Source organism: Sapajus apella, unplaced genomic scaffold, assembly GCF_009761245.1.
Source record: "Sapajus apella isolate SASKATOON/1434 unplaced genomic scaffold, GSC_monkey_1.0 scaffold152, whole genome shotgun sequence".
Classification (NCBI taxonomy): Eukaryota; Metazoa; Chordata; class Mammalia; order Primates; family Cebidae; genus Sapajus; species Sapajus apella.
In genome coordinates this window covers 1,854,666-1,868,055 of record NW_022437092.1, presented here as the reverse complement: position 1 = coordinate 1,868,055, position 13,390 = coordinate 1,854,666, and the positions used below count along the sequence as shown (strand labels likewise).

At 51.6% G+C, this 13,390-nt stretch overlaps 1 protein-coding gene across 1 annotated transcript in view; it reads left to right on the top strand.

The window, feature by feature from the left end:
* The window catches only part of ASF1B (anti-silencing function 1B histone chaperone), a 16,171-nt gene extending 4,800 nt beyond the window's left edge, over positions 1–11,371 (top strand). Inside the window, exons 2-4 of the mRNA XM_032265810.1 lie at positions 4,572–4,687; positions 9,150–9,326; positions 10,195–11,371. Coding sequence (XP_032121701.1) covers positions 4,572–4,687; positions 9,150–9,326; positions 10,195–10,404 — 503 coding nt within the window. The 3' untranslated portion in view covers positions 10,405–11,371. The remainder of the gene's footprint in view (positions 1–4,571; positions 4,688–9,149; positions 9,327–10,194) is intronic.
* Positions 11,372–13,390: the final 2,019 nt, after the last annotated feature.

The window sequence follows — 13,390 nt, the reverse complement described above, 5'->3', positions numbered from 1 at the left end:
CTTTTTTTTTTTTTTTTTTTTAGACAGAGTCTCACTCTGTCACCTCGGCTGGAGTGCAGTGGCGTGATCTCAACTCACTGTAACCTCCACCTGCTGAGTTCAAGCAATTCTCCTGCCCCAGCCTGCCAAGTAGCTGGGACTACAGATGCATGCTGCCATGACCAGCTAATATTTTGTATTTTTGTGGAGACAGGGTTTCATCGTGTTCCCTAGGCTGGTCTCGAACTCCTGATCTCAGGCAATCCATCTGCCTGCCTCATCCTCCCAAAGTGCTAGGATTACAGCCATGAGCATGGAATACATAAAAAGCTATAACACTTCTTTTTTCTCTTCTTTTCTTTCTCTTTCTTTCTTTCTTTCCTTCTTTCCTTCCTTCCTTCTTTCTTTCTTTCTCTCTCTCTCTCTCTCTCTGTCTTTCTTTCTTTCTTTCTTTCTTTCTTCTTTTTCTTTCTTTTTCTGTCTCTTTTTCTTTCATTTATTTTTTGGGGACAGAGTCTCACTCTGTTGCCCAGGCTCGTGTGCAGTGGCATGATCTCTGCTCACTGCAATCTCTGCCGCCTCCTGGGTTCAAGAAAGTCTTATGCCTCAACCTCTTGAGTAGCTGCAATTACAGGTGCACACCCAGCTAATTTTTTGTATTTTTAGTAGAGCTGGGTTTCACCATGTTGCTCAGGTTGATCTCGAACTCCTGAGCTCAGGCAATCTGCCTGCCTCAGCCTCCCAAAGTGCTAGGATTACAGGCATGAGTCACCACACCCAACCAGCTTCTATAATTCTTGAGTTGGTATTTCTCTACAGCCCTCAGTTAATTTTCCAGTTTCTTTCTGACTGTGGTTGAATGAGCCATTTTAGCCTGTGTACCTAACAGTCAACACAGTACATTTTTTCTTTTTCTTTTTTTCCCTTGGAGATAGGGTTTCTGTCGCCCAGGCTGGAGTGCAGTGGCTCGATCATGATTCACTGCGGCCTTGAACTCCTAGGCTCAAGCAATCCTCCAACCTCAGCCTCCTGAATACATGGGACCACAGGCGTGCACTACCACACCCAGCTAATTTTGTTATATATATTTTTTGTTTGTTTGTTTCTGAGACAGAGTCTTGCTCTGTCACCAGGCTGGAGTGCAGTGGTGTAATCTTGGCTCACTGCAACCTCCGCCTCCTGGGTTCAAGCAGTTCTCCTGCCTCAGCCTCCCTAGTAGCTGGGACTACAGGTGCACGCCACCACGCCCAGCTAATTTTTGTATTTTTAGTAGAGACGGGATTTTCACCATATCGGCCAGGCTGGTTTTGATCTCTTCACCTTGCAATCTGCCCTCTTCGGTCTCCCAAAGTGCTGGGATTACGGGCATGAGCCACGGCTCCCAACCAACTTTGTGGAGTTTTAGTAGAGTTGAAGTCTCCCACCATATTGCACGGGCCTATTTCTTTCAGTCAGTTTCCACATGCTCTTTGTTTAGGTTCTGCCAATTAGTATTGACCTCAGCTGGACAACATCAGGTGCTCGTGGGTACACTTTAGACCCTTTAGTTTGCCCTCCCAGCATATGAATTAAATGTACCCATATGGGACTCTACTGGCTATGAGAGGAAAGGGCTAGAGGAAATATACCAGACCCACACAACTGCTTTGGAAAGGAAAGAGCGGGGCTGGCTTGTTTTTCTGTCCTCCCCTAACTTGATTCTAGTTGGGTCACTGCTTGTAACAAAAATAAATCAACAGGCTGGGCATGGTGGCTCAGACAAATCCCAGCATTTTGGGAAGCCAAGGCAGGAGGATTGCTTGAGACCAAGCTGGGCAACGAAGCAAGACCCCATCTCTAAAATATATATATAAAAATTAGCCAGGCGCAGTGGCTCACACCTGTAATCCCAACACTTTGGGAGACTGAGGCAGGCAGATCACGAGGTCAGGGGTTCGCAACCAGCCTGACCAACCTGGTGAAACCCCATCTCTACTTAAAAATACAAAAATTATACCGATATTCAGAGATCACTAAAAAGAGAGAAGAGAAAAAAAAAATACAAAAGTTAGCCTGGCGTGGTGGCACAAACCTATAATCCCAGCTACTTGGGAGGCTGATGCAGGAGAATTGCTTGAACCCGGGAGGCAGAGGTTGCAGTGAGCCAAGAGCGTGCCATTGCACACCAGCCTGGGCGACACAGCAAGACTCTGTCTCAAAAAAAAAATAAATAAAGTAAAAATTACCTATGCGTGTGGCACGAGCCTGTGATCCCAGCTACTTGGGAGGTTAAGGTAGGAGAATCGCTTGAATGCAGGAGTTTGTGGCTGTAGTGAGCTATGATTATGCCACTGCACTCCGGCCTGTGTGACAGACCAAGACCCCATCTCTAGGGGGAAAAATGTTAATTTCCTCCCTGCAAGTAATGAGAGGCTAAGGCTGGGCGTGGTGGCTCACACCTGTAATCCCAGCACTTTGGGAGGCCAAGGCAGGTGGATTACAAGGCCAGGAGTTCGAGACCATCCTGACCAATATGATGAAACCCCTTCTGTACTACAATTACAATACTTGGGAAGCTGAGGCAGAAGAATTGCTTGAACCACCAGGAGGCAGAGGTTTCAGTGAGCCGAGATCACGCCACAACACTACAGCCTGGGTGACAGAGCAAGACTCCATCTCAAAATAATAATAAGAGGCTAGTATGACCAACCCCCAGTGAGTTCAGTGGTCGCCTGTATCCTACAGACCTGCTATCAGGTTCCTGAGTGAAACCACAAAGGGACAGGCAGCCAAAGCATCAGAGACAGGCTTGGGGCTCAGGTAACAAATCTTTATAGTCATGAACCGGCAGCAGTGTACTTCCAAAGTTGGATGCACTTGTGGGACAGTGGACCAAGGAACAGGGCAGCTTCTGAGAGAGTTTGCTTCCTGTGAAAATCACAGCTTGTGAAACTTCCCCCCAGCTGCTAGAGCTGAAGGGTTGTGTAATTTCTAAAGAGCCAAAAATAAGCTTCAAGCCTCTTGCCAAGCCTCCTTGTACTAAAATGACCTTGCCCCTGATACACTTGGACCTCCTGCAAGAGACCGTGGTCACTGGGAATTTCCTGTGATTGACGGGGCAGGGCATCTCCATGGAGCATATTCAGGCGATGGAGCTCCCCAGCCGGATGGGGTGCAAGAGTTAGGGTTTGAGGCTGGGCACAGTGGCTCACGCCTGTAATCCCAGCACTTTGAGAGGCCAAGGCAGGTGAATCATCTGAGGTCAGGAGTTCAAGACCAGCCTGGCCAACATAGTGAAACTACATTTCTACTAAAAATACAAAAATTTAGCCAACTGTGGTGGCAGATGCCTATGATTCCAGCTTCTCAGGAGGCTGAGGCAGGAGAATTGCTTGAACCCGGGAGGCAGAGGTTGCAGTGAGCCAAGCTCCCACCACTGCACTCCAGCCTGGGCAACAAGAGTGAAGCCTCCATCTCAAAAAAAAGCAGGGGAGGGTTTGGAGGAACACCCTGGATGCTGCATTTGCTGACTGAGTTGCCCAAATATCTCTAAATAGGCATGACTTGGTTCCAGATCTGGAAGACCAGAGTGGCTGGCTCCCTGAGCAGCCTTACCTTCCCCCTCCTGCCTGCTGGCTGTCCTGCTGGATTGGAATCTGCCGCCCTGCCCCAGTTGTCGAGGGATCCACTCCGTTGAGTGGCACCAGTCCCTGTGTGTGAAAGAGGATGCTGCTTCCTATCCCAGCACCCAGTGGGCAGAGCCCTGAAATGGCCCAACTCCCTGCCATTCCCTTCTCGGCATGGCTGTGTCACATGGCTCTTAATTCACTCTCTGCCATATAGTTCACACTCAGGCCATGAGAGGCCCAGGTTTCCCCAGAGGTACAGTCAAGGTCACTTGTCAGAGCTAGGCCTACAAAACAGAATTCCCTAATGGAAGTAGAGCTTTGTGCCCATCTCTGCATTCAGGACTGCAGTGCCTGGCATTAAATGCCTCACAGATTGAATAAGAATCTGTCTAAAATTACCACAGACTGGGTATGGCGGCCCATACCTGTAATCCCAACGTGGTGAGAGGCTGAGGCAGGAGGATCACTCAAGCCCAGCAGGTTGAGGCTACAGTGAGCCATGATCATGCCACTGAACTCCAGCCTGGGCAAGAGGGAGACTATCTCAAAAAATAAATAAATAAAAATAAAATTAATTTAAGACCTGGCCAGCTGCAGTGGCTGACACCTGTAATCCCACGACTTTGGAAGGCTGAGGCAGGCAGATCACTTGAGGTGAGGAGTTGGATAGCAGCCTGGCTAACATGGCAAAACCCCATCTCTACTAAAAATATAAAAAAGGCTGGGTGTGGTGGCTCACACCTTAATCCCACCACTTTGGGAGGCTGAGGTGGGCAGATCACTTGAAGTCAGGAGTTGGACACCAGCTTGGCTAACATGGCAAAACACCATCTCTACTAAAAATACAAAAAAAAAAAAAAAAAAAAAAAAAGGCCGGACGTGGTGGCTCACACCTGTAATCCCAGCACTTTGGAAGGCGGAGGTGGGTGGATCACCTGAGGTCAGGAGTTATTTCAACTCATTAACTCTCCTATGTCCTTGCAGACCTGGAGTGGAAGATCATTTATGTTGGCTCAGCTGAGAGTGAGGAGTTTGATCAGATCCTAGACTCGGTGCTGGTAGGCCCTGTGCCAGCAGGGAGACACATGTTTGTCTTTCAGGTAAGAAAGATGAGGCCTTAGGCCTCAGCCCTTGACTTCTAGAGACATCCTCTTTTACCTGAAATCCCATAGAGTGCTAGGAATCAAAAGTTCAAGCTGAGCTGGGTGCAGGGCCTCCAGAGGTCAAGGTGAGAGGAGTACTTGAGCCCAGGAGTCCAAGGCTACAGTGAACTATGATTGAGCCACTGTACTCCAGCCAAGGCAACACAGTGAGACCCTGTCACTAAAAAAAGAACAAAACAAATATTAAGAAAATAAATAGAGCTGGGCATGGTGGCTCACGCCTGTAATCCCAGCACATTGGGTGACTTAGGTGGGTGGATTACAAGGTCAGGAGTTTGAGACCAGCCTAACCAACATGGTGAAACCTATCCCTACTAAAAATACAAAAATTAGCTGGGCGTGGTGGCATTTGCCTATAATCTCAGCTACTCAGGAGGCTGAGATGGGAAAATCTCTTGAACCCGGGAGGTGAAGGTTGCAGTGAGCCGAGATCATGCCATTGCACCCCAGCCTGGGGAACAGGGAGAGACCCTTGTCTCAAAAAAAAAAAAAAAAAAATTTTTTTTTTTTTTTAAATAAATAGAGGCTGGGTGCAGTGGTTCACACCTATAACCCCAGCACTTTGGGAGGCTAGGGTAGGAGGATTGCTTGAGGCCAAGAGTTTGAGACCAGCCTGGGCAATAACATGAGACCCCCATCTCTACAAAAAATTTAAAAACCGGCAGAGCACAGTGGTGTACGCCTGTAGTCTCACCTACTCAGGAGGCTGAGGTAGGAGAATCACTTGAGCCTGGGAGGTAGAAGCTGCAACGAACCAAGACCACACCACGGCACTCCAGCCTGGGTAACAGAGTGAGACGCTGTCTCAATCAATCAATAAAAAAAAATTTTAAAGTTCAGGTTTAAATCCTAGTTCTACTGTCAGGAACTATTTGACCTCTCAGAAGCTTTCAGGCCCTTTCTTCCCCCACCTCTGTGTCAAAGCTGCCACTGATTTACAGTCAATTCTCGTTATTCACAAGAGCTATGTTCTATAAAGTTACCACAAACACTGAATTAGTGAATACTGAACCATTGCCCCACGGGAAATACAGGGGTAGATTCTTAGAAGCTGCGTTTTATCAGCCAGTCAATACCTAAACTTGTATGTGTGTTTCTGTTGAAAAGACACCAGTCTGGGCGCGGTGGCTCACGCCTGTAATCCCAGCACTTTTAGAGGCCAAGGTGGGTGGATCACCTGAGGTGAGGAATTGAAGACCAGCCTGACCAACATGGTGAAACCTGGTCTCTACTAAAAATACAAAAATTAGCCAGGCATGGTGGTGCACACCTGTGATCCCAGCTACTCAGGAAGCAAATCCTCCAGATGGGGGAGAATCGCTGAAACCCAGGAGGCAGAGATTGCAGTTAGCCGAGATTGCACCACTACACTCCAGCCTGGGTGACACAGCGAGATTCTGTCTCAAAAAGAAAAAAGAAGACACGTAAGGCCGGGCGCGGTGGCTCAAGCCTGTAATCCCAGCACTTTGGGAGGCCGAGGCAGGTGGATCACGAGGTCAAGAGATCGAGACCATCCTGGTCAACGTGGTGAAACCCCGTCTCTACTAAAAATACAAAAAAACATTAGCTGGGCATGGTGGCGCGTGCCTGTAATCCCAGCTGCTCAGGAAGCTGAGGCAGGAGAATTGCCTGAACCCAGGAGGCGGAGGTTGCGGTGAGCCGAGATCGCGCCATTGCACTCCAGCCTGGGTAACATGAGTGAAACTCCGTCTCAAAAAAAAAAAAAAAGAAGACACGTTAAGTAATATGTACTGTGGTTCATTTATGTTCAATTCACAGCCAGCAGCACTCTAACTCATTCCTGAAGTCTTCTCTAACACACATTTTTTTCCCTAAGGCCTTTCTTGCACCCTGTGCTGCACTTCAGCACTACCGTTGGGTGCTGCCACAGACAGCAAACTCACCAACAAAAAGCACAATGGAAAAAAATTAGCACTAAGCAGACTGAAGAAAGGACACTCGTTCACAATAAGAGCTGAGACTGGAAGGCAGTGTTGCCTTGTTTGACCTCAGGTGGGAACAGGTGTGGTTACAAACGAATTTAGCAAGTAGGCGAATTTGCACTTATGGAACCCGTGAATAATGAGGACGGACTGTAACTCCTAAATGGCTCTCATGCAGCACCCCTAGGTTGTCAAATGTATATTCTGGCCAGATGTGGCTTCCAGCACTTTGGGAAGCAGAGGCAGGAGGATTGCATAAGGCCAGGAGTCCCAGGGCCACATAGTGAGACAGCCCCATCTCTACAAAAAATAAAAAAATTAGCTAGGTGTAGTGGCACACATCTGTAGTCCCAGCTACTTGGGAGGCTGAAGCTGGAGGCTTGCTTGAGCCTGAGAGTTTGAGGCTACAGTGAGCTATGAGTGTACCTCTACACTGCATTCTCGGTGACAGAATGAGAGCCCTCCCTATAAAAAATTAGCTGTAGTGATGCAGGCCTGTAGTACCAGCTACTAGGGAGACTGAAGCAGAAGACTCACTTGAGACCGGCTGGGGCAGCGGCTTATGCCTGTAATTCCAACACTTTGGGGAGGCTTGGGCGGGCAGATCACTTGGAGTCAAGAGTTCAAGACCGGCCTGGCCAACATGGTAAAACCCTGTCTCTACTAAAAAATACAAAAGTTACCTGGGTGTGATGGTACACATCTGTAATCCCAGCTACTCGGGAGGCTAAGGCACAAGAATCGCTCGAATGGGAGGCGGAGGTTGCAGTGAGCTGAGATTGTGCCACTGCACTCCAGCCTGGGCAATGGAGTGAGACCATCTCAGAAGAAAAATAAAAGGCTCACTTGAGCCCAGGAGTTTACAGTAGTGATCTGTGATTGTGCCAATGCACTCCAGTCTGGATGACAGAGTGAGACCCCATCTCTTAAGAAAAAAGAAAGCAGAAATGGAGGTTCTGAGCTCTCCAGGTGATTCTCTGGGAGCCTCTGCTCTGATTCACTCCCTTACCTCCATCACTGCTGTTACTGCCCTAATACAAGCTACCACATCCCATCTAAGCCACCACATCCCATCTAAGCCCTTCAGCCACCACTGTCAAATCCACTGACAGGGTCTATCTACTCAACTATCAGGACCAGCCTCCTGGGTGTGCAACCCAGGCAGCCACACAGGACCCCATACTTGGTGCGATTCTCTGCTGTCACCGTCTGACACCTGACAGCTTTTTCAGAGGGGTCTGGTGGTTTCATTTTGCACTGGTTTTATTTTCCACCAATTACGTGGCTGGTCTTGTTTGCAGCAGCACACACTGAATCTCCTTTACTGCCTGGTCTAGGCCAAGGCCACTGCCTCTCCAGGATGACTGGCGTCAGCCTTCTGCTTCTGCTACAGCCTCCTCCGCACATTGCCAGAGTCTTCTTTTCAGACCACAAGAATGATGTGGCACTTAATCTCCTGCTAACTCTCTTGCCCTTTCCCAATCCCTTATCTGGCCCCCCAAGTGGCCTGATATCCACCTGCCCCACCTGTTCAGCTTCATGCCACTGTTCCCTGGCTCACCAAACACCTCCACACGCCCCTCCCTGCCACGGTCAACGTTTTATAGTCATTTGTGGGGTTGATTCTGTCTTTCCATCAGTTGATAACTCCTGGCGGGGCACCATGGCTCACGCCTGTAATCCCAGCCCTTTGGGAGGCCAAGGCGAGAGGATTGCCTGAGCCCAGGAGTTCGAGACCAGCCTGGGCAACATGGAGAAACCCCATCTCTACAAAAAATAATTGGCTAGGCACGTTGTTAAACACCTTGGTGCCAGCTGCTTGGGAGGCTGAAGCAAGAGGATTGCTTGAGCCCAGGAGTTCAAGGATGCAGTGAGCCATGATGGCACCACTGCACTCCAGCATGGGTGACAGAGGAAGACCCTATGTCAAAAAAAAAAGGCCAGGCGTGGTGGCTCACACCTGTAATCCTAACACTTTGGGAGGCCGAGGTGGGTGGATCACCTGAAGTCAGGGATTTAAGACCAGCCTGGCCAACACATTGAAGTCCGATCTCTACTAAAAATACAAAAAAAAAAAAAAGGCTGAGCTGGTGGTGCATGCCTGTAATCCCAGCTACTCGGGAGGCTGAGGCAGGAGAATTGCTTGAACACAGAGGCAGTGTTTGCAGTGAGCCGAGATTGCGCGCCATTGCACTCCAGCCTGGGTGACAGAGCAAAACTCCGTCTCAAAAAAACAAAACAAGAAATTAGCCAGGTGTGGTGTTATGCGCCTGTAGTCCCAGCTGCCTGTGAGGCTGAGGCAGAATTGCTTGAACCTGAGAGGCAGAGGCAGAAAAAAAGCTGAGGGCAGAGAGCATACTTTTTGCTCAGTAAATACATGTTGCTTGGGATCTTTGTGCTAATGATGTTGAGACATGGCTATGGCACTGCTAAGGCCTAGGATGTGTCTCCCCTAGGCCGACGCCCCCAACCCATCCCTCATCCCAGAGACTGATGCCGTGGGTGTGACTGTGGTCCTCATCACCTGCACCTACCACGGACAGGAGTTCATCCGAGTGGGGTACTACGTCAACAATGAGTACCTCAACCCCGAGCTGCGGGAGAACCCGCCCATGAAGCCAGACTTCTCTCAGGTGGGGTCTCTTTCCACTTCCTGATTCCCACGGGGCAGTTCTTTATCCTTGGGAGGAGTTCAGCCATGCAAATTGGGAGTCAAGGTCTCTTCCTAAGGTTTTCAAGTAATGTTCAGTTCTTACAGTACTTAGAGCAGGAGAAAGAGCTCTTTGTTTCTAAAAGGCATGTCTTAGAGAATAGAGATTAGATAGGCAAGCCCGGGCAACATTGCGAGACCCTGTCTCTACCCAACAAAAAAATGAGCCAGACGTGGGTAGTGTGCTCTACTCTGGAGGCTGAGGTGGGAGGATCACTTGAGCCCAGGAGTTTGAGGCTGCAGTGAACTCAGATCGTGCCTGCACATTCCAGCCTGGCCAACAGTGCGACTGTCCCTTTAAAAAAAAAAAAAAAAAAAAAGATAGGTCCTGGGCCAGGCACAGTGGCTCACGCCTATAATCTCAGCAATTTGGGAGGCCAAGGCGGGTGGATCACCTGAGATCAGGAGTTTGAGACCAGCCTGGCCAACATGGTGAAACTTCATCTCTACTAAAAATACAAAAATGAGCTGGGTGTGGCACCATGCACCTGTAGTCCCAGCTACACAGGAGGTTGAGGCAGGAGTATGGCTTGAATCCGGAGGCAGAGGTTGCAGTGAGCCGAGATTGCACCATTGCACTCCAGCCTGTACAACAAAAGCAAAACTCTATCTCAAAAAAAAAAAAAAGAGATAGGTCCTGGCCCTAAATCATGGTGCTCATGTGTTTTCTGGAGTTCCACATGTAGGTCTGCTCTTGCTGGGCTTGAGATGAGTGACTGGGGGTGTCCTGGCTCTACGGGAGCAAGGAGAGGGCATGCCAACAAGGACTGACATTCCTCTTCCTGCCCCAGCTCCAGCGGAACATCTTGGCCTCAAACCCCCGGGTGACCCGCTTCCATATCAACTGGGACAACAACACGGACAGGCTGGAGGCAATAGAGAACCAGGACCCCTCCCTGGGCTGCGGTCTCCCACTCAGCTGCACTCCTATCAAGGGCCTAGGCCTCCCTGGCTGCTGCATCCCTGGCCTCCTCCCTGAGAACTCCATGGACTGCATCTAACCGCAGGAACCGAGAGTGTCCCACCACACTGGCAGGGGCCACCCAGGCCTCCCAGCGAGTCCTGCAGGGCCCATCTAGAGGACTTTGGGGGCCATCAGCTGCATCCAGGCCTGTCAAACTCAGCCCCTAGGAAAGAACAGGCCTCAGGTCTTCCCCAGTCCTGGCTGAAAAGGACGATCTCACTTCTGTATAGGCTTATAAGAAGCAGGTACTTCAGTTCTTAATTCTTTCTGATTTGTGTTCTTTTCGTCTTCCATACACATCATCAATTCTACCTGAGGCCACTGCGCCACTGTGCGCCCTTGAGTGCCACAGACCCAGAGCTTTTCCACAGACCTCCCTGGCCCGAGTAGGGACTTACCTACTCAGTCAGTGCCTGCCAAGTTTCTGGTCCTGCTGAGCCAAAGTCTCTGTCATTCCTTTCTCTTCCCACACATCTGAGCAGAGGCACTCTAGCCTTTAGTACCACAGGCAAGAAATCTTGGTCAGTAGGTAGACTTGGATCCCATTTCCATCCTGCTCCCAGGAAGATTCTTGGGTCTTCAATCCAGCAGCCCCTGGAAAACTCTATTTCCAGAGGTATGATCAGCAGGATGCCAAGGAACCATGTTGCCTTTCCTGTCAATCACAGCCACTTTCCTGTTATCTCCTAAAGGGATCTGGCTTTCCCTGGAGGCTGCCATGGTTGGAAGATGGTATCAGAGGGCCCTGGCTGTGCAGTCTGTCTCCGGGTCAGCCCTCTGCCTCTAGCTGCCTTAATTGCCCTCTGCTAAGACCAGGGTGATTTGAAGCCAGGGAAGCAACTGGGACCCTGAAAATCGTCCCACCCCAGCCCGCTCCCCCTCTCTGCCCTGGTCCCCTCTCTGCCATGTGGATGCTGTTGAGATTGCTGTTTGTATATTATTAAAATGTTTTTATATTAAAAAATATTTGGTCAGTCTGAAAATTTAAAGCACTTCGTTTAGAATGTTTGTGCTTTTGTCTCAGGTGGGCTGAGGCAACTAACTGTCCACTCTCCCCCAGAGGTGGCCTGTTGCCTGTCCAGTGGGTGGGCTGTCCCATATCTTCTTCCCAGCTTCCCACTCCAGTCTTAATTGGTTCTACAGTTGTATTCCAGACAGGTTCCATTCCAGGAAGGGTTTTTCTTTGTCAAAACTTAAGCAAACCAGCTGTCCTGCATATAGATTATAATCAGTGATTTTTCAGACTTTGCCCTTTACCCACAGTAAGAAATAAACATCATGATCCTAACACGCAAACAGCAACGCTTTTGTTAAATTTTACTAAACCTTACCATGTAACCATCCAGAGGCGGAGTGGCCAGCCATTTCCCGGTAATTCATAGAAAGGCCCTGACCCTCCCTGGAACTGTGGTTGACCTGGGACTGCAGGTGTGGGCTGTTCAAGTCTAGATGGGCTTGAGTTTTGAGCCCAGCTAGCCCTCCCGAGTCGGGTGACCTGCCTTGTCCCGTCCCCTGGCAGTGCCCCGGTCCCCTCGCGGCCATGTGGATGCTGTTGTGATTGTTGTTTGTATATTAAAATGTTTTTGTATTAAAAAATAATGTAAAAAGCACTCCTCGTCAGTGCCTCTCAATCAGGAGCAGTTCTGACCCGCAGGAGCACATTCACCAACATCGGGAGACGGTGGCGGCCAGCAGGAATAGGAGGGGCTACTAGCATCCAGTGGGTAGAGGCGGGGATGTTTAACACCTAGTGGTGCACAAGACATCCCCCAGCAGAGAATGATCCAGCCCCACCCCCGCCGTCAGTAGTGTCGCAGTTGGGAAACCCAGACTGTCCTTGGCTAGGTGTGTACTGAAAGAGAATCCCGAAGGAAGGGGCAGGTTCCCTTTGCATTGCCCAGACAGGAAATACAGACGGGGAATGGGAGCAGGGAATCTGCCTGGCTGTACCCCAGATTCTTCATCTATGCAATGGGAGTGATGATGGTAGCACCTATGCGATGGGAGTGTGGTGCGAAGGAGCGTTAAGTGGGTGCCAGCTCTTACTACTGGCAGGAGCCCAGGGCTGGGGCCCAGCAAAGGGCTGGACACGGAGCGCCCCCTCTCAGCCACCCTTTCCGCCGGGGCCAGGATCCTCCTGCCTGCGGCTGGGAAAACCCAGGAGCCCCCGCGGCCTGGCCCCCAAGCAGGCCTGGTCACCACGGGTGCCCAGCGCCAGGCCTTATGAATGACGCCGGCGGCGGCCGGGTGACCTCTGACCCGCGCGCCGGCCGCTCCCCTCCCCCACTGGCAGGTGGACAGCGGCTGCGCCGGGCAGGCCGCGGCGCCAACCCCGGCTGGCCGACAGCCGCTGCCGCACTGGACGGGGGCGGGGGACTGCGGCGCGCGCGGGGCCGGCCGGGCGCCCGCCGGGGCCGCCTCCTGAGCCTCCGAGCGCTGTGCGGCTGCCCGCCAGCCTCCGCCGCTCCGCCCCGCCGGCCCGGGCCCGCAGACTGCGCCTCCGCCCCGCCCTCTCACCCCCGGATTGACACTGAGCGTTCTACTGGGGGCTTGCGGGACAGCGCGCCTCAGCCAATCGGCGGCCTCGCGGGGCGGACCCCGGGGCCTTTCCAGTTTCTTGGCCAATCGGACGCGTCTGCCCGCCCAGCTGCGGCCTCGCGAGTGTGTGAATGGCCGAGAGTCCCCGGGGTACGTCACGAGGCTGAGAGCCTATAGCGGCGCGGTCTTCCCGAGGGATGACCAATGGACGACGGCGCGCAGCCGTCAGTCAAGGCGTCCTAGGCCAATGAGCGGCGGGCTGCGGGGGCGTCACGGACAGCAGCAGCGGACTTGGGCTGAGGTTCCCGGGCGGGCGGGCGCGGAGAGACGCGGGAAGCAGGGGCTGGGCGGGGGTCGCGGCGCCGCAGCTAGCGCAGCCAGCCCGAGGGCCGCCGCCGCCGCCGCCGCCGCCGCCGCCGCCCAGCGCGCTCCGGGGCCGCCGGCCGCCGCCAGCACCCGCCGCGCCGCAGCTCCGGGACCGGCCC